The sequence below is a fragment of the Wyeomyia smithii genome, chromosome 2 (genome assembly GCF_029784165.1).
Source record: "Wyeomyia smithii strain HCP4-BCI-WySm-NY-G18 chromosome 2, ASM2978416v1, whole genome shotgun sequence".
NCBI classification, from domain to species: Eukaryota; Metazoa; Arthropoda; class Insecta; order Diptera; family Culicidae; genus Wyeomyia; species Wyeomyia smithii.
The window spans coordinates 130336625-130362859 of NC_073695.1; the positions used below are offsets into that span (position 1 = coordinate 130336625).

Below are 26235 nucleotides of genomic sequence, written 5' to 3' on the forward strand. Positions count from 1 at the left end.
TTTATACGTATGCAGTCCATTCCGTGCCTTGACTCTCTGAACGAAAGACAGATTTAACTTGTTAGCCACAACCCTGACCGAGAAACTGACAGCGATAAAAATAGTGTAAACAATACACTCTAAACTACTTCTACTTAAATTTTCAAGAGAAAATACCCAACGGGTAATTTTCTACAGCGTTTTTTCGTATGCAATGTGGCGCATTTTTAAGAGTAGCTATAGCTAACTTATATTCAGACAATATTTGGAGCCTTTAGCCAATATTTAGGTATAACACATAGAATAATTTTCAAACAGTAAAATGGATTCGACAAAACAAAAACCAATCGCAAAGAATGAATAACCTATAAAACACATTGAGCCAGTTTTCCATTATCATACAATAATTTGAAATCAAACAACTATCGCATCACTCAACATATATCTCTTCGTGTTTTGGAGTCTCATAATTACGCCCGCTTTGTTAGACTACGTTTGAATGTTTTATTTATGAACTTCGAGTTATAAACAAATATTGATTGAACAAATACATACCCGAAAAATATCATTTGATTTCGTGATCATGTTTATCTCTGATATCGCTTTGTCCATTTGCGTTTGCTGTGAGTTAAGCGACGTATATAATTGCCTTTTTAGAATATACGGAAGCAACTCGCCTTTCAACGAGGAAATATTCGAACTCTGAAATAAAGTGAACAGTGTTAATTGATTACAGTTAAATCCTTCTATAACAACTTTTTTATAATGACAAATCTCCCTACAGAGACATTCTCAATGATCCTTTCTATTTTACATGCATAACAATTCTTTGTTTGGTACCGTGATTTGGAGTTTAATTAATCATTGGAGTGAAATTTATCGCCTTAAAGTTCGTGATAAAAAGTGCTAATCAAAAGATACTGAACTGACAACACTCCCCGGGCGAGCACACAAGATTTGCATAGATTGCCTAGGATTCCTCACATTGGAATTGTGAGTGTCCTCGATAATGAATCCCTAGTCTTCAAGACTGCCCTATCAATGCGACCAGGATTCCTCGGATTCGAAAGCTTTCACTTTCAAGATTCTCAGAATTGGAAAAGCCAAAACACCATTTGGCGGTTTCGAGTGCCGTCTGGGTGAGAATTTTCGGAGGCTAAAGCACACCCACAGTCCTTGTTCATTTTTCGCATTCTCGAAAAAATTGTATGACCGAATACCATCCAATATGGGTATTTCCGGAATATCATAGATCGGAAATCAACTCCAGACGCCATTATTAAATGCAATATGACGATTTCCGGAAATTTGACCAAATTCCACTTTCGAAATCGGGATGATGTCCAGAGTCCTGAAAACGGCTACAAACGAAGTCGATTTTGAATCTCAGGGCATCACACTCTTTTGATGGTGAACAGAGTGCTGATGTTATTTTGTGGTGATATACAATTGTTAATTTACGTGTGAAATAGTGAAGTAATTCACGGTAGATATATTCTAACGTGTGTCGGTAGTGAATCTACAAAAGACTAAGTACATGAACAGTTACTTTAGGAGCTTGTTCGCATTAAAGTTTGATTAAAATAAAATCCTCCAGCGCATCAGCTGCGGTGGCGATCTATTTTTTCTGCCTCTGTCTCTTGATTCTCTGCATCGAGAGTTGCCACATTTATTTCTTTTTTTTTGTGCAAATGTCTGTGTATCTGTATCACAGGCAGGCATGGTATTCTACGTGATTTTTCGGAACTCGTAAGTAATCTACGAAGAAAACTGTATTCTACGGTAGAAAACCTCTTGCAAGTAGAAAACTCTCAAACACTCGAAAATTCACAGTATGAGTCATAAAATGCCATTCGCTGCGCTGTTTAGGTGTATTTAAGTAACAGGAGAATTACTATATATACTATATATAAGAAACACGAAGAAGCAAGAAAGTGTTTTTCTGGACTATTTTGTAATTATGGCGAAACAAGCAATGATAAAGAAACTCAAAAAAGCAAACAAAGTTTTCACTCAATAATTTCAATCGTAATTCACGGTTCAACAACATATTTGTTGTCATCCAAAAATGCTAATGAAAGCAAAATTGCATAATATACGTCACATACAAAATCAGTGCAACAGCAAAGGCGCATCAAAGGCCTGATTTCTGCAGAACTATGCTATCGCTGGCGAATGTCATATATTTAGAGCGTACCCAACATCTCAATGGTTCATGGTTCCCCTAGCATATATAAAAATGCCCACTAAAAATTCCATACAACTCTTGACGGTTGCAGGAAGAATTCTTTACACCCTCGGGAAAAATAACTCTAAAATAAGTAAGATTTGACGCATTTTCGTAAAAAGTGGAACAACTCAGAGAATCAAGGCGTTTTAAAAAACTGAGTGACTGTTACTCACTTTTTGGGTACAATATTACTCAGTTTTGCGTTCAGTAATAAATCATTTTTTGGGTTCTGAATTGCTACTTAATTTAATTAACAAATTTATATGAAGTTTCGAAGATAAAATTAAACATACCTGTGTTTGTTGTTTGTACTGGCTAGAAAGCCCTAGAATATTTTGCAAACGGGAGGTATTTCTAATCGGAAAACTCATGAAACACATCAAAAACAAATTCAATCGATGGAGATTATAAGCAACGATTTCAAATGTCAAATTCTTTCTCAATTCATATAAAATAATCAATACAATTAAAAATAAATAATATTTTTTAACTTAAATTTCGTTTATCCTTCATGTAATTCACCACAAAAATCTCTTTGCAGGTTTTCGTAGAATAATCGTAGAATACACGTTTTTGGTTAGGTATACCAGAAGTATTCTACGTAAAAAACTCGTCGAAAACTACATGAGGTTTTCTACATGACATCCCCACAGGTCAAAAAATCTGTATTGAAAATCAGTATCGAAGAACCTGAGAATGTTGGATGCAAAAATTCCTCCTAGCAGAATATCTTGAAAGAAATTTTCGTTTTTTGCTTCAGCTTTATTTTTCTTGGTTTCAAACTTATATTTAAATGATAATCAAATGTGTTAACTGAATACGGTATTACTAATTTTTCTCTACATGTTTTTGTTAAATTTATCATTCAAAGTTTTCGTTAATTTAATATTAGAAGCGCCTCCTTGGTCTGCAACGTAGTTGACAGCTTTTAAAATTGAGCCCATAAGCTAAGAAACCATGCGACTCCTGGTTTTAGACTTGTTGAAATCATGCGTTCTACACGAGCCGAAAAATGTGGAATGTTTAAAAAATTTCTCATAAATGGCCTGAGCAACGTTGCAAGATTAAAACTGCCGTTTATGCAACAGGTTCGGTAAAATCGAATCGCTTCGCAATTTTCTTCACGAATTCTACAGTGAAGTCCCGACAAATTTTTCGAAATATCTGATTTTGCGTTTCGGCCAAGCCATATTCCGCTTCTTCTGCATCGTACTAACATAAACAGCGCCAGGTTTTTCCACAAAAGTTTGAAAATCTTTTAATAGAATTCAACATTTGAAATTGATTTCAGTTCGACGGAATAGCAGAAAAATCTGCATTTTTGGTAATATTCTGTATTTCTATAATACCGATTCTGTATTGCTTTTTTAGATCAATAATCTGTAAAATACAGAAAAATCTGTATATGCTCTGAATGTCTGTTGGTACAGCGTCCCGTGTTAACGTGTGTTATGTGTGATGATTTGCTCTGGCTGTGGAACGCATTTATCCTATCGGATTTGCCGTTGAAATGTGTGCGCTTAAACTGTGCACGTTTGTTTCAAGCAATGGTAAAAATAGTAACAGATAACGATAATCTTTGCTTCAAGTGTGATGAATATTTATCAAACCAGTGTTGTGGTGGACAGCATTTGGTACCGGACGTCAAGCATATCGAAAAAGAGATGAAATTATCTTCTCTTTTTGATTCGATCATTGAAATGCGAGACCAAATATCGGCCCAGATAAACAGCGCGTTGAATTTCGTTTTGAAACAGTTGAAATTAAATGTAAATGAGTCTCTTGAAAAATTATTGTGTGAGAAACTTGAAAAATTGAATAATTCGGTTTTTTGAATTAAGTACGCGTCAGAATATAGCAGCGATTAATGTTCCTGCGCAAGATCGCGCCAAATGACCTATGGTATGGTCGAATATCGACCATTTTTGATTTTAATGAAACTTTGCACACGTATTTGGCTTAGCAAACTGAGCATTTTTCACAGATGGAGAGATTTTTTACTACCATGAGTTATATTCTAAAACCCAAATTAATCCATCTAGCGGTCAGACCCAGCCTATCTCATTCAGACTTATTATTCGTAAAAATAGATTTACATGAACGCTTCAACCCAATGAATGTGTATTCACTTTTTGGGTTGTAAAATAGTGATGTTGTAATAGAAGTATAAAATATGAAATTTGACGTAATGTAAATGATCAAGAAATAGCGAAATAAAAGAAATGACTTTTAATTTCGAACAATACAATCACGAGCGATCGGGGAACATTCAAATGGTACGATACCACATTTAAATTATATTGTGGCCACATATATTGATCAAAGCAGGTATAGTTTCAAATAGCCTTTGAATTTCTTTTCTTTCCATAACTTTTGAACCACATATCAAATTGTTATGAAGTTTGTTATTTGTAAGTTTGAGGATGACTCGTTCGTATGACACTAGTTATGTTCAAATAAGTCGTGTAATCTTTGAGATAATAGACTTTCGTTGTTTTATTAACAATTAAATACATAACGGTTGCTTAGTTCGATTATAATCAAATGAAATGGGAACGTATAGGGCAGCCAAACTTTGAAACCACGTGTTGAATCATAGTTCATCAGTTAACCCTTAACTAGCCCGTTCATCTGATAATACTATTGATCAAATCGGTTGTGTACTTTCTTAGATAATGAAGTTTCGTGATTATCACAATTCGGTACATTACAGACGAAGTTACAGTTCGATTACATTAAAATTTAACAGGGTGTTATGAGTCAGCTAGACCTTTTATTTGACACTAATTTCGTGAAAATCGGTTCAGCCATCTCTGAGAAAAGTGAGTGAGTTTATGTATTCTTCGGAATATGTTTCTTTTCATAGCTGAATTTCACATTTTTAAACATAACAGGCAAAGTAATATTCCGATTGCAAAAAAATCAATAGGGTCTTATGGGGTAACTAGACCTTTCATATGACACTGATTTTGTGGAAATAGGTCCAGCCATCTCTGAGAAACATGAGTGAAATTAAACAGTATTCAGAAGACGTTACTTTTCATAACTTTTGAACCACATGTTCAATCTATGTAAAATTCAAAAGTTAAGGGTTTTTAAGATAGCCCGTTCATTTGATACCAATTTTATTGAAATCGGTAGTGTGGTTTCTGAAATATTGATGATTTTCGTGATTTTTACATTTTTAAACATAACCTCTAAAATAAAAATTCAATTACAATGAAATTTCATAGGGTCTTATGGGGCAACTAGAACTTTCATTTGCATATAATTTAATTAAAATCGGTCCAGCCATCTCTGAGAAAAGTGAGAGAAAATAAAAATCTGCACATACACACACTCACACACACATACATACATACAGAACTGAGTCGAGTGATATATGCCATTCGGCCCTTTGGAGCACTTCCATATCTTCGGTTTTGCAAGTGATTGCTATACCTTTCTAGGAGAAAGGCAAAAAGTTAAAATAGTATTAATTAGGAGTGAAATATTCGTGCTGAAGAAACAGCGAAATAAAATAAATGACTTTGAATTTCGAACACTTCAATCACGAGCAATACCGGGAACTTACGAATAGCACAATACCAAATTTAAATTTTGTTGAGGCCATATGTTTTGATCAAAGCAGTTACAGTTTTAAATAGTCTTTGATTTTCGTTTCTTTTCATAACTTTTAAACCACATATCAAATTGCTATGAAATTTCTTACTTGTGAGTTTGAGAGACAACCCGTTCAAATGACACTATTTATGTTCAAATAAGTCGTGTGATCTGTGAGTTAATAGACGCTCGTTGTTTTTATAATTTATTACAGTACAGATACAGTTGAAATGAAAATACGATTATAGTCAAATAAAATGGGAACCTATAGGAAAACCAAACTTTTCATTTGACACTAAGATTATTGAAGCCATTTTTGGGAAAACGAGTGAATTTGAAAAGTCACCGGAACATGTTTCTTTTCACAATTTTTGAACCACGTGTTTAATCACTATAAAATTCATCAATTAACCTTTAACTAGCCCGTTCATTTGATTCCAACATTGTTCAAATCGGTTGTGTACTTTCTGAGATAATGAAGTTTCGTGATTTTCATATTTTGATACATTACAGACAAAGTAACAGACCGATTACATTGAAACTCAATAGGGTGTTATGAGGCAACTAGACCTTTCATTTGACACTAATTTCGTGGAAATCGGTTCAGCCATCACTGAGAAAAGTGAGTGAGTTTAAGTAGTCTTCGGAATATGTTTCTTTTCAAAGCTGGATTTCACATTTTTAAACATAACAGGCAAAGTAATAGTCCGATTGCAAAAAAAAATCTATAGGGTCTTATGGGGTAATTAGACCTTCCAAATGACACTGATTTTGTGGAAACCGGTTCAGCCATCTCTGAGAAACATGAGTGAGATTAAACACTCTCCAGAACACGTTTCTTAGAATAAATTCTGAACCACACGTTCAATCTTCATGAAACTCAAAAGTTAAGGGTTTTTTGAGTAGTTCGTTCATTTAAAACCAATTTTGTTAAAATCGGTTGAGTAGTTTCTGAGATAATGATGTTTCGTGATTTTCACATTTTTAAACATAACCTCTAAACTAAAAATCCGATTGCAATGAAATTCATAGGGTTTTATGGGGCAACTAGACCTCTCATTTGCAATTAATTTCATGAAGATCGGTCAAGCCATCTCTGAGAAAATCGAGTGAGATTGGGAGAGTGTTACATACACACACATACACACACATACACACACACACATACAGAAAATGCTCAGCTCGTCAAACTAAATCGATTGATATACGAGATTCGACCCTTTGGAGCACTTTTATACCTTTGGTTTTTCCAGTGATTGCTATACCTTTCTAGTAGAAAGGCAAAACTGTCTGAGAATGAGTTGAAGGGAATTAAAAATGCATCATAAAAAATATACACTGTACAAAAAAGAATTGTTTTGACCAAAAAAAATTAAAAATAAACATTAAATTTCAATTTAAAAAAAAAATTAATTTTTCTTATTTTTTTTTTAGAAACTGACGTTAATACGCAACTTTTAAAACAAGTCCAGAATTGAGAAATGAATAATAATTTTTTCATGGTAGATAAATTTTTTTATAAAAATTCCAATTCAAACATTTTTTTAAAATATTTGTATTCTGATGATTCTAAAAGATGCAGAGAGTCATTTTGAATCAAAAAGCTCTTGGTAGTTAACATTCTAAAGGCATCGGTTTTCGAGTTATTTTGAATTTAAGCCCGAAAAATTATTGAAATTTAGGAAAATACGCGTTTTTCTTAATTTGTTCGTGGTTCTCCAGCAAAAACCTTACGTTCATTGGAATGCTTGATCAAAAATATACAATTCATTCTTTGACAACAAAACGATTGGATAAATAACTCAAGCGCTGTACCTTAGCCTACCTACACGTTCCCCTTGCCGAATGTTTCATAAAAAAAATATGTTTGTCGTGCAACACTACCTACTTGTTTACTAATAATAACTGTTTGTAAAGTACGCAACCAATAACTACTGGGTTACCTATAATATCTGTTTTCGTATATAAATACGATTGCACTTCTCTAGAAGTGTTAGTAACAGTTTGCATTTTGTAAAGTTGAATAAAGTGAAAATGGAATACACCAAGCCCAAATGCTGTAAACCCTTTTCTGATCGTCGGTGCTCATCAAGCTTACGGAAATTAAACGAAAACGTTATTGCAAAATTAAAAATTTTGAACAGTCAAGCTCATTTTAATACGTCTTTATCAATTTGTGATTTGTGTAGTTATTGGAATAATAGTCAAGCCACCATTCATCTGGAACACTTAAGAATATCTGCTTCATCATGATATCGGAAGTACTCCATCATGATGCTGCTGCGGTTCAGGTGTTCATTGCCAAAGTAATGAGTTTTTTGAAAACAACAATACAGTTGAAAAAAGCGATATACAATATAAAAATAGAAAAAACTTTGCAAGTCTTTGCAAGTTCAAAACAAAATATAACGTCGATGCAGAGTGGCATTTTTTGCGACTTCTCATGGTAAAGGCCCATGCGATGCAATTTGCATATTGGCATATTAAAACGAATGGCAAGAAATGCAAGTTTAGCTAAAGAACATGAACATCCCATTACAAGCGCAAAAGAATTGTATGATTGGTCTAATCAGAAAAGTAATAAATATTCATCAAAAATGTCATTTAGTTGAGTATCATATGAAGAATATGAACAAGGAGTAACAAAATGGAGCAATATTTTCAAAAAATCTATAATAATAGCTGACACTCAAAAGTATCACTCTTTTGTTCCGATTTCAGAAAATAAGATACAAACGAAGCTGTTTTCAAAAGATGACGAATCATTTACTATGATGTATTTGAAATATAAGGTGAAACTAGTTCTGTAAAGTATCTATGTCATAAAAAATATGTTCCCAAGATAATAAAAATCGAAAATAAATATTTGATTCTTATATATATATATATATTTCACTAGAAACATTTTAACTCTTTTCTTGAGAACCGTTCGCCCAATCGCCTTGTTGTCAATTGTATATTTTTGATCAAGCATCCCAATGAACATATGGTTTTTGCTGGAGAACTACGGACAAATTAAGAAAAACGTGTATTTTCCTAAATAATTATAATTTTTCGAGCTCAAATTAGAAATAACTCGAAAACCGATGCCTTTAGAATGTTAACTACCAAGAGCTTTTTGATTCAAAATGACTCTCTGCATCTTTTAGAATCATCAGAATACAAATATTTTCAAAAATGTTTGAATTAGAATTTTTATAAAAAAAATAATCTACCATAAAAAATATTTTTCATTTCTCCATCCTTGACTTTTTTTAGAAGTTGCATATTGACGTCAAGTTTCTTAAAAAAAAATTTAAAAAAATTCAATTTTTTTTTAATGATTCAGTGTTTATTTTTATTTTTTTTTTGGTCAAAAAAAAGTTTTTTTGTACAGTGTATATTTTTTATGATGCATTTTTAATTCCCTACAACTCATTCTCAGACAGTTTTTCTATACAACTAACGGTTTCTGGGCTACAATGTTCCGAATAAATGCCAAAAGGCATACGCCCTTTTAGAATGTTACTCATGGGTGTAAAAAATCTCCATCTGTGAAAAATGCTCAGTTTGCTAAGCCAAATACGTGTGCAAAGTTTCATTCAAATCAAAAATGATCGATTAAATTTTCGCGTATTCCCAGGTCATTTGAAATGATTTTGCTCTCCTTCTGAATCGGACCAAATTGGCAAGAAGTGTAGAATTGATTACGAAAATAGTGATAATGTTTTTGACGACGGCGTGACTTTTGTGCAAGTCGTTAAGGTCGCGGTAAAAGTGTTAAAACGAGTACAAGTAATAGTAATAATATAAATAACGGTTTCAAACTGGTAAACATAAGACTCGTCCGGTTATTGTGATCAAATCGAAAGAGTCCAATCAGGCTAGCAAGGAAACTTTGAAGTTTTTGAAAACAAAATTAGATCTAAAAACACACAAAGTAAGTAATTTTAGGAACGGTAAATATGGTTCATTATTGTTGAATGCGCTGTTGGCATGAATATCGATAAGTTGCAAATGGCATTGAAAGCAATCTGAGTGAAAACTACAGTGCTGTTGTTCCCACGTCGGCGCCGAGATTGAAAATAGTGGGCATGAGCAAGAATCTTTCTCCTGATGTTTTTATTGACTATTTAAAGAGTCGAAATGAGGGCAACAAAATTAATGATGTAAAGGTAATAAACACGTATGAAAATCCATGCTTCCGGTATAACAAATATAGCGCGGTAATAGAGGTTGATTTGGAAACGTATAACAGTTTGTTATCTGCTAACCAAGTGAATGTAGAATTTGATCGGTGCTTAGTAATTCCTCCCCTGGATGGGAGGGGTCACACACAAATAAAACATAAATTTCTGCACAACTTAAAAACTAATCAGGCAAATGTAACCAAATTGGGCATGTGGAGGTTTTAGGAAGCAAAAACTATTTCTGTTATAGATCGGTACCCCTCCCTATTCAGAAAGGGAGAGTTCCCAAATAACTAAAACACAAATTCTCGCATAACTCTAACACTAACCAAGCAAATGGAACCAAATTTGGCGGTGGATGTTTATGGAAGCAAAAATTATTACTATGGTAGTTTGACGCCCATCTCTCCTATGAAAGAGAGGGCTCTCATACAAATGTAACATAAATTCCTACATAACTCAAGAACTAATCAAGCAAACAAACCAAATTTCTCATGCGGATGTATTAAAGGGTAAGAAACTTAAAAATGGTGGTTTGACACCCATTCCTCTTCTGGAAGGGAGGGGCCCATATTAATGAAGCACAAATTTCTGCATAACTCGCGAACTTATCAATCAAATGGGACCAAATTTGACGTGTGGACGTTTTCGGGAGCCAAAATCATTTCTGTGTTAGTTTGACACCCTTTCCTCCTCTGCAAGGGAGGGGCCGATACAGATGTAACACAAAATTCTGCATAATTCAAGAACTAATCAAGTAAGTAGAGCTAAATTTGGCATGTGAAGATTTTAGGGGAAAAAATATTTTCATGGAAGCTCGACACCCCTTCTCTTTTGGAAGAAAGGGCTCTTATAGAAATCTAACATTAATTTCTGCATTACTCGGGAACTAATAAAGCAAATGGAACCAAATTTTACACCTCATTTGTTTTTTTTGGAACCAGAATGATATGCAGAAATAAGAAATCGACCACAGACACCAATTTTAATTCTACGAAGTCAAATACCGTCCAACATTAACCGAAACCAGAATAGCCCCCAGAGGCCAAAAATTGGCTTCGCATGCCATTTTGAAATCCAATATGATGACTCCGATTTCTAAAAAACAGCCGAAAGTGACATAATACCACCCAATGGAAAAGAGCTAAAAATGGCCGAATACCACCAAAGTGGTGTAGGAAAGTCAAAAGGCGAGGATGCTGTCATTCCGATAAAACTAATCATTGCAAACGATTTGTCTTTTGCGTTTGAACGTATCCAATAATAGATTTGCAGTGCATTTGCCGAATATAAGCAAATCGCAAGGTCAATCTTCGGATCTATGTAGAATCAATTGAAAAAGTTTCAAATTATTAAAATACGGAAAAATGGGACAAAGTTTGCCGGGTCAAATAGTGATCAATATAGTATTCCGAGATATAATGCGGCTGCTTGTTTATCACATTCTAGACAAACTGGTGGTGTTGCTATTTATGTCAGAAAACCGGGCAATTCGAAGTAGAATCTTTTAATTTGAAACAAAGTGTTGATGAACATACACGTATTTCACAGCCAAGTAGAATTTTGATTGATTATGTGTATTCCAATTTTGATTCCATTTGTTTAGTTACGGATTCTGGTATGAAAATTTCCGATCGTACGACATTAGTAATTAATGTATTGGATAACTTGAATGAGAATAATAATTTTGGAAAAATTGAAATGGTTGAGAAAATATTCGAAACAGGCTGTTTCGAATCTTGTTGAAAGAAGCTTGGATTTTCCAATTCAATTCTTACTAGTTTTTCGAAACGCGTACGAATCAATTAGTTGAACATAAATTTGTAAGAGAGATAAATTGAGCTTGAATTTGAGCATGAACGATCGCACATTTCGTAGTTGTTTCTTCGTGATCGATCTGAGCTAGTGAAATTGCACAAGGAACCACGTATATGGCTACTTGGGATTAGTTTGCCATTTTCAGTGTACAACAATTCAGTAGCTACCGCGTTGTGTGGATCGATAACGCCGCCAGCTACATCCTTACGATCGTTAGGGTAAGGAAGGATGTTGTATGGAAGGGAGTGTAACAGTCGTTATTGTCGGAGACCGAGTTTACCTCTGCATCTCCACGACTGTGACGGAAAGTAAAGGTATGAGTCACCGTGGAAGTGACCAAATCGAGCAATGTTGCGCGCGAAGTTAACACATTACGAAGGCGAACGATGAGTATCTTTCTTATCAAACACCGCGAATCTAGTTGAACGGCGCGCGCGCGATGACCATTCTATACCAGGAACATCTAAGTGTTTATATATTAAAGCACAATATTCCGCAAGAAAGTAGACCGACTCCAGTGAACGCGGTTTTATACATTTCGTAGTCATTACATTATTCACGATGTTTATCGACATTATACATTTCGTAGTTATTAGATTATTCACGATGTTTATCGACAGAAAAACTCTACTCCAATTTGCGATGCGCCTATATAAAAGTAACGCGTGAGCAATCTCCGTCCAAACCATTAAACCGACCGAGTTTACCTTGAAATCTCTACTACTGCGGTGGAATGGATGGACGCGATTATATGCGACGGACGCCTGCGGGAAAACCATCCACCCCCCGAAGTATTTAACTATTCGTCTAATACCAATTCAGAAATCAAATGCACTTCAACGGATGCGGTTCTTTCAAATATATCGCGAAGTTATTAGTTTATTCACGATATTCATCGACCGAACGAAATTTACTCTGATCTGACTAAACGGTCACCGTGAAACACGAACAAATATCTGGATACACCTCGCGGAGTCACTACACTTCGAAATCCCATAGATAAGCAAACCTCATCCGGGTTGAGTACGCGTTTACACCGAGGCATTACGCGCAACCGCTTTATTTACTCCAATCGACGAAGACGCGCAAAGATTATCGACGCAAGAGTTACCTCTTGCATTAAAAAACTGGCTAAGTTCCATGCTTTCAAAGCCATAAAAAATTGGAAAATGCAAATACACTTTTTCCTCAAAACAATACGCATAAATGTATATAAAACCGAGCAGAGTATGTTTCAATATAATTGTGTGTTGGTTTTAAGTCTTTCGTCGTTTTATTTATCAATTCCTCCCCAGATTTCGCGACAAAATTGTTGGAGTAGATCTTACGCTTCAGGCTTGGCCAGAAATCCTCGATGGGACGCAACTTGGGGACGTTGAACGGGTCCGCCAGCTTGGGTACTTTGACATCCCTTTCTCGCTGATTGTCAGCCACAGCAGCACCTTGGGGAACTTGGTGTGTGAAATAAACTTCACCTCGGTGCTCACTTCCTTCGTGGGGGAGGTAAATTACGAAGTGCTCTGCCGTCATTGCCTGCAGCTCCGAGAATTCTATTTCCTGACATGTATTTCCACGTTCGCCAGGTACTTTTTCACTATTTAGCCGGTTGCACCGACCTGCTGGCCGAGCGCACGCAGCGATGTAGCCACTTTTCCCTCGGTCTTTCTCTTCAGCATCCTTTGGGGCTTCTTGTCGCTCAGGGTCGTCGGCCGTCCGGAACCGGGCTTTTTTTCAATGCTCTGATTGTTGTCCAATAGTGCAAGATGTTGTAGACCAGAACGGGCGTATTCGGTGTCCAGGAGCTGCCGCACGATGTCCTTTTTCGACGCGACGGGGTACCGTTCTTTGAACGCGCACACTTCTGAACGGAGTAACTTCACTGTTTTACGGTTAGAGTTCGACAGATAGAGCTATCAATTTTTTTTTCTGCTGACTCATGGGTTAATGTGATTGATGCTGCTTTCGTAGTTTTGTCAGTGGAAAGGTAAACACATGAAAAATCGTCAAATTTTGTCCATTTCTTTTTTAACGCAAACGTTAGCACCGTACCATCCTCCACCATCAACCATCAGTTTTTTCAAGTTACGACTAGATTTAGCGCACTCATCTCAAAGAACTATTTTTCAACAGTAAATTTTACTTAAACATATCTTATTTCTGTACGTGTCAATTAGGCTTACTTTCTCTCTCAAACTTTCGATTCGTGTCAACATTACAACGCTCAATTTGAATGACTGTTTCCGACGAAAAAAATGTTGAGAAATTGAAGTGTTGCAAACTGTTTATTTGCGCTGAGAGCTGTGCTCGTCAAAAAGTATTGAAACAGTGACTTTAGTGACTGTTTTTCAGAAAATAGTGATTTTAGTGACCTTTTGATGAAAAAAGTGACTTTCAAGTGACTGACCTGAAAAGAGTGACCATGTCACTAAAAATGACCCGCTTTGAGCCCTGCAATTTACTTCTCAGAAAACATTTGATTTCACATTTGTTCCTTTCTAAGTGCTTCTTATTCTCTTTAACACGAATTTTTTGGACACTATAAATTACGAAATTTTCTCAGCTTTCCAACGAAACCAACAGAATTGAGCTATCATTCATACTTCTTGTGCTAGACACTGTTAAAGGCAAATATAACCGAAAACCAAAAAAGTGGATAACTCTGCAGTATTTGAATTTTGGCCAGAGAGAGAGAGAGAGAAAAAAAAATCAAGTCCTGCGCAGTCACTGTGTCCTCTCAGTTCACACATTTTCTGCTCAAGGAACGCACACAAAATGTGTGGAAAGCATAGCGCATCAGCTGCACAAGGAATACATAGCATGATTCAAATCCAAACGTATATCCTTACTACACAGCAAGGCAAATCACGTCCACTGTTAAAGGCAAATATAACCGAAAAACAAAAAAGTGGATAACTCTGCAGTATTTGAATTTTGGCCAGAGAGAGAGAGAGAGAGAGAAAAAAAAAATCAAGTCCTGCGCAGTCACTGTGTCCTCTCAGTTCACACATTTTCTGCTCGAGGAACGCACACAAAATGTGTGGAAAGCATAGCGCATCAGCTGCACAAGGAATACATAGCATAATTCAAATCCAAACGTATATCCTTACTACACAGCAAGGCAAATCACGTCCACTATAAACTACACAGCAAGGCAAACCACGTCCATTATAACCAGAGCCTTACATTGCTGAGCAAAGGGACACCGCTGTGGAATCTGAATGTTTTTTTTCACACAACATTTATTTAACAGGGCACAATACTAATTAATGTTTTACGGAACCAATTAAGTCTAATGCCTTATGGTCTAAAATATCTTATAAGCTAAGGGCAATTTTTTTATCCTCGCTGCCGACTACGAGCTGAAGCTAAATTTATTACTAAAACTAACATGTTTTTTTTTATCCAAGATTCGTTTCGCTGTTAATTGGGCACCTTGATGCTCTTCAAATAGCTATAAACAAGTAGCATGTATGGCAAATTTCGCTGAGCGAGGATATCACGAACTGGCACATAGGGCTGTATTTCTCGGGCCCTGAGGATATCCAAAAGTAGAGATCTGGCGCCGCGGAATTCAACACACACCCAAACCACGTGTTCAATGTCTTGATACCCCGATCCACAAACGCAATGATTACTGCTCGCCAGCCCAATACGCAGGAGATGTGCATCTAACCCGTAGTGGTTGGACATAATCCGAGACATCATGCGAATGAAATCTCGTCCTACATCCAACCCCCGAAACCAAGGTTTGGTGGAAACCTCTGGGATGATGCTGTGTAGCCACCTCCCCAGTTCTCCCTTATCCCACGACGCCTGCCAGTTGATAAGTGTATTCTGACGTAGAAATTTTAAAAATTCATTGTAGGCAATTGGTTTGTTGTAAATATTACCGTTTGTTGCGCCCACCTTAGCCAAAGTGTCCGCTTTGATCCAGGATTCCACGAATTTCTTCCATCATGGATGTATCGAAAAACACAGTAGAAACAGAAGTATCTAACAAGTTGACACGATTGGATGTGTATGAGGAAGGATTCATACTTTGAGACATGTGATTGAAATACAATGTCATGAAACGGGTTTGAGAATTAAGTTCAACTAGCCTATCGAAATTTTCAATTACCAAGGGGTTCAAAACCTCACATTTGATGAGAATATGAGTAGTCAGATCCCAAAAGCGGTCTTTTAAAGGGGGAACGCCCGCCAAAACTTCCAAACTCATCGTATGGGTCGAATGCATGCAATCTAAGGCAATACGCAAACAACGATACTGCAATCGTTCCAGCTTGAATGGGTGTTTGCAGCGGAGCGAAAGCAGAAACGCCCGTACTCAAGCACCAACAATATCGTTGTTTGGTAAAGCCTTATAAGGTCTCCTGGGTGGGCGCCCCACCATGATCCAGTAATTGTCCGGAGCAAATTTACTCGTTGTTGACATTTTTTCATCAAATACCGAACGTAACATCCCCAGGTGCCTTTTAAATCGAACCAGACACCAAGATATTTATATACCAAAACCTGAGAAATCGTTTCACCCATTAACTGTAACTAGAGCTTAGCAGGCTCGCGCTTCCTAGAAAAAACTACTATCTCAATCTTCTCCGGAGAGAATTCGATACCTAGCTGTAAAGCACAAGCAGACAAATTGTCCAAGGTATCTTGCAATGGTCTTTGCAAATCGGCAGCTTTGGCTCCTGTAACAGAGACCACACTGTCGTTTGCAAGTTGTCTTATCGTGCATAAATTTGCCAGACATGCGTCAATAATATTCACATAAAAATTGTAAAGAAGGGGGCTTAAGCATGAGCCCTGGGGAAGACCCAAGTTAATTAATTTTTATTTGAATTTTTATTTTTAAAAACCTAAATTAATCCACCTAGCGGTCAAACTCAGCCTTTCTCATTCAAACTTATTGTTTGTAAAAATAGATTTACATGAATGCTTAAATCCAATAAAGGTATATTCACTCTTTGGGTTCTAAAATATTGATGTTGTAATTGAAGTATAAAATATGAATTTTTCAATATATTTATATTCTGATGATTTTAAAAGATGCAGACAGTCATTTTGAATCAAAAAGCTCTTGGTAGTTAACATTCTAAAGGCATTGGTTTTCGAGCTATTTTGAATTCAAGTTCGAAAAATTATTGAAATTTAGGAAAATACACGTTTTTCTTAATTTGTCCGTGGTTCTCCAGCGAAAACCTTACGTTCATTGGAATGCTTGATCAAAAATATACAATTCATTCTTTGACAACAAAACGAATGGATAAATAACTCAAGCGCTGTACCTTAGCCTACCTACACGTTCCCCTTTGCCGAATGTTTTATACAAAAATATGTTTGTCGTGCAACACTACCTACTTGTTTACTAATAATAACTGTTTGTAAAGTACGCAACCAATATCCTATAACATCTGTTTTCGTATAGAAATACGATTGCACTTCTCTAGAAGTGTTAGTAACAGTTTGCATTTTGTGGAGATGAATTAAGTGAAAATGGAATACACCAAACCCAAATGCTGTAAACCTTTCCTGATCATCGGTGCTCATCAAGCTTACGCAAATTAAACGAAAACATTATTGCAAAATTAAAAATATTGAACTGTCAAGCTCATTTTAATACGTCTTTGTCGATTTGTGATTCGTGTAGATTATATTGTATCGAAGTGAAAGATGAATTTGATCTCGAAGATCATCCACACAATTCATTCATGGAACCATCAACATCAGGATGTGGAAGAAACATTCTACCGACGGAGTTGCAACCATCTGCATCTGTATACGAATTGGCGGAGATACCATCAATCGTATCATCATATTCTCAAGAAAGCATTCAAAAAGAATACTCCCTAACACAGAAAATTGAGTCATTCAACAAAGGCCTAGCTGGAATCAACGTTTCATCGATATCACTGGCAAAGCTCAATCAGGAAAGATATCCTAAAAAAAGTGTCTGAATATTTTTTTTTTATTCTCGCTTATTTTCCGTCGGTCTAGTTCCGCCACTGTTGTGGCCAATCACCGACGCCCAGGGAGGCGACTCCACACCCAGGACCCTAACTCACGACCCGTTTATTAACGGACCGACGCCAACGGCTTTACTTTCTCACGCGATGGAAGGCGTGATCCCAGAGATTTTTCGCCTCAGAAAATCGCCCGGTGTCGGCTAGGATTGAATCTAGACCAGTTGGGTTGGTTGTGAGTGGATCACGCCACCTCACAACCGTCGACACCTATGTCGGCGGTGGGATTCGAACCCAGGCGTCGAGCGTGGTTGGCGGAGACGTTACCAACCACACTAGGCCCCCGCTCATGTGTCTGAATATTACTGACGGATGATTTTGCAGTTAAAAGAAAAATTTACTGCGCCCGAATACTCGAGGGAAGACAAAGTAAGAATACTTTCGGTTCTACCGAAACCTTGGAACCAACAAACGATAACAAAATAGTTTGAAACAACGGAATACACTGTGAAACAGGCTTGGCGCATATCAGAGCTAAGTGGAATATTGGCTATTCCTGACGTGAGGCTTGGACATGGATTGCGCCTGGAAGTAAAAAACGAGGTATTGCAGTTTTATGACAGTGACCAGGTCAGTAGAGCCATGCCAGGGTAAAGGGACTACGTTTCAGTGAGAAAAGATGGTAAGCGACAGCATGTGCTTTTAGAGCTTTGAAACCTAAGCATTGAAAATTACTTGGTAGGAAATGATTCTAAATTTTACTTTGAACAACTATCATGTAGCTCAACTACACGATTCAAATATTGTTATCTCCGCTAATGTGAACATTGCATAACCCGTTTAGATTTTGAAACCAGTTTTTTCAAAGAACTCGAGGAACGTTGTGTGAGAGAAATACCTTTGGAACAGTTGATTGCAACAGACCGATGTAATATAGAGACACTTGTGAAACCAATTGCTGAATTTGTATCTTACTTTTGTGAAAACTTGGAAAAGTTGATATCCCACGATCACATAAAAACTCAACAGGCGACTTACATGAGAGAGGCAAAAAATAATTTGAAAGATGGTGAAGCTGTTATAGTGTGTGATTTCTCAGAACTCTTTTCTTGAAAACCGTTCGCCCAATCGTCTTGTTGTCAAAGAATGAATTCAAAGAATGATGTCAAAACATTCCAATGAACGTATGGTTTTTGCTGGAGAACCACGGACAAATTAAGAAAAACGTGTATTTTCCTAAATTTTGATAATTTTTCGAACTTAAATTAGAAGTAACTCGAAAACCAATGCCTTTAGAATGTTAACTACCAAGAGCTTTTTGATTCAAAATGACTCTTTGCATCTTTTAAAATCATCAGGATATAAACATTTTGAAAAATGTTTGAATTAGAATTTTTATAAAAAAACTAGCTGACCCGGCAAACTTCGTCTCGCCGCAAAATTCGTTTTTTTCGGCAGTTTTCCTGAATCCGGAAGTCGCTTTATTGGATATCAAAATGGCATTTGGAGACAAATTCTGGCCCCTGGGCGTCATTCTGGTTTAAGAAACAACCAAATTGGGTGTTATTTGGTCTTTTTCGGCTGTTTTCCTGAAACCAAAAGTCGCCATCTTACAATTCATAATAAACCACCATTAAAGTATTTTTTGCCCCCAAAAACCTCCACATGCTAAATTTGGTTCCATTTACTCGATTAGAGTTTCATTTGTAGTAAACCCCACCCTTCCAGAAGGCGGAGGAGTGTCAACCTATTATGGACATATTTGTTACCCCTACCCCTGTTTCCATTCACTTGGTTAGTTCTCGAGATGTGCAGAAATTTGTGTTCAATATGTATGGAACCCTTCCTTCCAGAAGAGGGAGAATCATTATGGACATATTTATTACATCTAAAAACATTCACATACCAAATTTGGTTGTATTTGCTTGATTAGTTCTCGAGCTGTGTGAAATTTGTGTTTTAATTTGAATGGGACCCCTCCCTTATAGAATATGCAGGGGTGTTAAACCATTATGAGCATATTTGTTATCCCTAAAAATATTCACCTGCCAAATTTGGTTCCGTTTACTTGGTTTGTTCTCGAGATGTGCAGAAATTTGTGTTTCATTTGTATGGAACCCCTCTCTTCCAGAAGAGGAAGGGGTGTCGGACCAATATGGACATATTTGTTACCCTCAAAGACATCTACATGCCGAATTTGGTTTCATTTAATTGGTAAGTTTTCGAAATGTGCAGAAATTTGTGTTCTATTTGTATAGAACCCTCCCTTCCAGAGAAGGGAGGGGTTTCAAACTATCTTGGTCACCTTTCTCGACCCCTAAACCCCCTATATACAAAATTTCATGCCGATTGGTTCGGCAGTTTTCAAGCCTATATGGATCAGACAGACAGACAGAGCTGCATTTTATATGTTTAGATAGTTGAACCGATCACCGTGACGGCAGCCACCAGTCGAGCGTGCTTCTATTTGTATTTAATTTTCGGTGGTAGCTTTTAAAGGATGATTTCAGAATAACTGTTGAGAGTCACCTATTTTAAATTGCTGTCATATTATTGTTGTTCATTGCGCATTTTGCGATCTCATTTCTTCGTTGTATGAAAATTCTATTTTCATGAATTGCACCATTTTCCTTTAAATTTTCCTAGTTTTCTCGCCGTAACAATTTGCCTTGGAAGAAGACAAACACAACAAAACAAAGCCAGCTCAAATCAGACGCTCCGTTGTAAAGTTATGGGCGGTCGCACATATATGTAACTTTATTTCATATATAAGATCAATCTACCATAAAAAAAATTCAATTTCTCCATCCTGGACTTTTTTTTTCAAAAGTTGCGTTTCAACGTCAAGTTTATTTAAACAAAAATTGAAAAAAAAATCAACTCTTTTTTTTTAAATTGAAATTTGATGTTTATTTTTAATTTTTATTGGTCAAAAAAAAAATTTTTTTGTACAGTGTATAATTTTTTATGATGCATTTTTAATTCCCTACAACTCATTCTCAGACAGTTTTTCTATACAACCAACGGTTTCTGGACTACAATGCTTCGAATAAAACCTATGCCAAAAGACATACGCCCTTTTAGAATGTAACCCATGGGCGTAAAAAATCTCTCCATCTGTAAAAAATGCTCAGTTTGCTAAGCCCAATACGTGTGCGAAGTTTCATTCAAATCAAAAATGGTCGAATAAATTTTCGCGTATTTCCAGGTCATTTGAAATGATTTTGATCAGCTAGACCTTTCATTTGACACTAATTTTGTGGAAATCGGTTCACCCATCTCTGAGAAAAGTGAGTGAGTCCAAGTCGTCTTCGGAATATGTTTCTTTTCATGGCTGGCATGGCATCTAGCGGTCAGGCTCAGCCTTTCTCTTTCAGACTTATTATTTGTAAAAATAGATTTAAATGAATGTTTAAATCCAATAAAGGTATATTCACTCTTTGGGTTCTAAAATATTGATGTTGTAATTGAAGTATAAAATATGAAATTTGACGTAATGTAAGCGCTTGAGAAATAGCGAAATAAAAAAAAACAATCTTAATTTCGAACAATTCAATCACGAGCGATACCGGGAACGTTCAAATAGTACGACACCACATTTAAATCATGTTGAGGCCATATATATTGATCAAAGCAGGTATAGTGTTAAAAAGTCTTTGAATTTCTTTTCTTTTCAAAACTTTTGAACAGCATATCAAATTGTTATGAAGTTTGTTATTTGTAAGTTTGAGAGATGGCTCGTTCGTATGACACTAGTTATGTTCAAATAAGTCGTGTATTACTTGAGATAATAGACTTTCGTTGTTTTAACAATTTATTACATAACGGTTGCTTAAGCTCGATTATAATCAAATGAAAAGGGAACGGAAAGCAGCCAAACTTTGAAACCACGTGTTCAATCATAATTCATCAGTTAACCCTTAACTAGCCCATCCATCTGATATCAATATTGTTCAAATCGGTTGGGTAGTTTCTAAGATAATGAAGTTTCGTAATTTTCACATTTCGATACAGTACAGACGAAGTTACAAACCAATTACAGCAAAATTCAATAGGGTGTTATGAGGCAGCTTCACCTTTCATTTGACACTAATTTTGTGAAAATCGGTTCAACCATCTCTGAGAAAAGTGAGTGAGTCCAAGTAGTCTTCGGAATATGTTTCTTTTCATAGCTGGATTTCACATTTTTAAACATAACAGGCAAAGTAATAATCCGTTTGCAAAAAAATCAATAAGGTCTTTTTTTTTTCTTCACAAATCATTTATTTGACACGGCACAAATACAATTCAATGTTTAACGGCGCCAATTATATCGGATGACTTAAAATCTATAAGCAATTTTTTTATCCTCGCTGCCGACTACGAGCTGAAATTAAGTCTATCTTAAAACTAGCATGTATTATTCAATCAGTGTTTTGTAGTTGAATGGTCGTCTGATGATCTTCGAATGAATATGCAGCATGTATGGATTTGTTCTGCTAAGCCACGGTGTCATGAGCTGGGACAGGGGCTTGTAATCCTCGGGTTCTGAGGGTATTGTGCGGGGTCTAGTTGCTGGTTTTGGTTCGTTGTTGTTGTTCGCTGGTGTTCAAGTTGCCATATGGTGTGTGCCGCTGAGCCAAGATATAAAGAAAGGCCTTGGGTTTTCCTGGCGAGTTCGTGTGGGGTTCAATTGCTGGTTCCAAAATCGAGGTCTACGACGTGTTCTTGCCGTTTTGTTGAATGTAGGTGGAAAGGAATGGGACTAGACTTGGGCATGGATGGATTTCAGGAAAATGTATATAAGGGACATGTAGGGTAGGTCGCGACTCGCCAAAACATCACGAACAGGGACAGCTGGTTCTCTACCCTCGGCCCGGAGGGAAGTTATTAATTTAGACCTGGCGTCACGGTGTACAGGGCATGACCAAACAACGTGCTCTATGTCGTGATAACCTTCACCACAGGCACAGATACCACTTTCCCCGAGCCCAATACGACGGAGATGCGCATCAAATCTATAGTGATTGGACATAAGCCGAGACATCACGCAAATGAAATCTCGACCTACATCCAACCCCTTGAACCACGGATTCGTCGATACCTTGGGTATAATGGAATGTAACCACCTTCCCAGTTCCCCTCTGGTCCAAGAATTTTGCCAACTGATGATCGTATTCTGACGTACAAATGCGAAAAATTCATTAAAAGCAATTGGTCTTTCATAAATTCCACCGTTTGATGCGCCCACCTTAGCCAAAGATTCCGCTTTCTCATTGCCCGGTATCGAGCAGTGAGAAGGGACCCACGCTTAGGTAATCTGAAACGATTTTTCGGATGAAGCACTCAGATGTTCCCGTATTTTCCCCAGGAAATACGGAGAGTGCTTAACATCTTTCATCGATCGAAGAGCCTCAATAGAACTGAGACTGTCCGTAAAGATGAAATAATGGTCCGTGGGCGTTTTTTCGATAATCCCTAGGGTCAATAGGGTCTTATCGGGCAACAAGACTTTCCATATGACACTGATTTTATGAAAATCGGTTCAGCCATTTCTGAGAAACATGAGTGAGATTAAATAGTCTCCAGAACACGTTTCTTTCCATAACTTCTGAACCACATATTCAATCTTCATAAAATTCAAAAGTTGAGCCCGTTCATTTGAAACCAATATTGTTCAAATCGGTTGTGTAGTTTCTGAGATATTAATGTTTCGTGATTTTTACATTTTGATACATAACCTCTAAACTAGAAATCAGATTACAATAAAATTCAATAGGATCTTAAAGGGTAACTAGACCTTTCATTCGCAATTAATTTCATTGAAATCGGTTCAGCCATCTCTGAAAAAATCGAGTGAGATTGGGAGAGCTTTACACACACACATATACAGAAAATGTTCAGCTCGTCGAACTGAGTCGAGTGATATACGACATTCGGCCCTTTTGAGCACTTTTATACCTTTAGTTTTTGCAGTGATTGCTATACCTTTCTAAGAGTAAGGCAATAGGAGAGAGGCAAAAAGTGAAATGATAGAAATGACTTTTTATTTCAACTTCAATCCTGAGCAATGCCACAAACATTGAAATAGTACAATATCAAATTTAAATGATGTTGAGGCCACATATTTTGATCGTAGCTATAGTTTTAAACAGTCTGCGGGTTACGTTTCTTTCTATAACTTTCAAACCACATGTTTAAACATTATGAAATTCATTGTTTGAGGGTTTAAAAGCCCATTAATTTGAATTCAACTATGTTCATAGCTTCTGAGATATAAGAGCGATTTTCACATTCTGACGCAGCGCCAAAACTAAAAGTTTGATTACAATAAAATTCAATAGCAACCTAAGCGGCAAATAGACCCTTCATTTGACACCAAGATAGAAAGAATCGGTGAGACCATCTCTGAGAAAAGTGAGTGCGAAAAAAAAGGTGAACATACACACGTAGACGTACACACTCACACACAAACATATACACCTATACATGCATACATGCAGAAAATGCTCGATTTGTCGAACTGAGTCGAGTAGTATATGACATTCGGCCATTTGGATCACTTTTCTACCTTTTAATTAGCCAGTGATCGTGGGAAGAAAGTCAATATGTTTACTTTCATTATGTGATTTCACATTTTTATAAACAACGGACAAAGTTACAATCCGATTACAATCAAATTCAATAGCAACCTATGGGGCAATTAGACCTTTCATTTGACACTAATTTTGTGAAAATTGGTTCAGCCATCTCTGAGAAAATTGAGTGAGTTTAAACAACCTCAGGATAACTATTCTTTACATAACATTTGAACCATATGTTCAACTATAACGAAATTTAAGAGTTAAGGGTTTTAAAGACAGCCCGATCATTTGAAATCAGTTTTATTGAAATCGGTTATGTGGTTTCTGAGATATTGACGTTTCGTGATTTTTACATTTTGATACATAACCTCTAAACTAAAAATCCGATTACAATGTAATTCAATAGCAACCTATGGCGCAGCTAGACCTTTCATTTGCAATTGATTTTATGAAAATCGGTCCAGCCATCTCTGAGAAAAGTGAGTGAGAAAAAAAGTTGCACATACACACACACATACACACATACATACATACATACAGAAAATGCTCAGTTCGTCGAAAGGGGTCGAGTGGTATATGACTTTTATACCTTTGGTTTTTCCAGTGATTGATATACCTTTCTAGGAGAAAGGCAAAAAATCAATAGGGTCTTATGGGGCAACAAGACCTTTCATATGACACTGATTTTATGAAAATCGGTCCAGCCATCTCTGAGAAACATGAGTGAGATTAAATAGTCTCCAGAACACGTTTCTTTCCATAACTTCTGAATCACATGTTCAATCTTCATAAAATTCAAAAGTTAAGGGTTTTTTAGGTAACCCGTTCATTTGAAACCAATTTTATTCAAATCAGTTGTGTAGTTTTTGAGATATTTATTTTTCGTGATTTTTACATTTTGATACATAACCTCTAAACTAGAAATCAGATTACAATAAAATTCAATAGGGTCTTATAGAGCAACTAGACCTTTAATTTGCAATTAATTTCTTTGAAATCGGTTCAGCCATCTCTGAGAAAATCGAGTGAAATTAGGAGAGCGTTACACACACACATACACACACACACACACATATATATACAGAAAATGCTCAGCTCGTCGAACTGAGTCGAGTGATATACGACATTCGGCCCTTTTGAGCACTTTTTTTTTGAAATGATAGAAATGACTTTTTATTTCAACTTCAATCCTGAGCAAGGCCGCAAACATTGAAATAGTACAATATTAAATTTAAATGATGTTGAGGCCACATATTTTGATCGTAGCTATAGTTTTAAACAGTCTGCGGGTTACGTTTCTTTCTATAACTTTCAAACCACATGTTTAAACATTATGAAATTCATTGTTTAAGGCTTCAAAAGCCCATTAATTTGAATTCAACTATGTTCATAGCTTCTGAGATATAAGAGCGATTTTCACATTCTGACGCAGCGCCAAAAATAAAAGCTTGATTACAATGAAATTCAACAGCAACCTAAGCGGCAAATAGACCCTTCATTTGAAACCAAGATAGAAAGAATCGGTCAGACCATCTCTGAGAAAAGTGAGTGCGAAAAAAGGTGCACATACACATGTACACACCCACACACAAACATATACACCTATACATGCATACATGCAGAAAATGCTCGATTCGTCGAACTGAGTCGAGTAGTATATGACATTCGGCCATTTGGATCACTTTTCTACCTTTTAATTAGCCAGTGATCGTTAGGAGAAAGTCAATATGTTTACTTTCATTATGTGATTTCACATTTTTATCAACAACGGACAAAGTTACAATCAAATTCAATAGCAACCAATGGGGCAACTAGACCTTTCATTGGACACTAATTTTGTGAAAATCGGTTCAGCCATCTCTGAGAAAAATGAGTGAGTTTAAACAACCTCAGGATAGCTTTTCTTTACA

General features: G+C 36.4%; 1 protein-coding gene across 1 annotated transcript in view; it reads right to left on the bottom strand.

Annotated features, from left to right (window-relative positions):
• Window positions 1-26235, bottom strand: part of LOC129723908 (translation initiation factor eIF-2B subunit gamma) — a 184763-nt gene that overhangs the window by 89245 nt on the left and 69283 nt on the right. The window contains exon 4 of the mRNA XM_055678404.1: window positions 535-681. Within this exon, the coding sequence (XP_055534379.1) occupies window positions 535-681 (147 nt within the window). The remainder of the gene's footprint in view (window positions 1-534; window positions 682-26235) is intronic.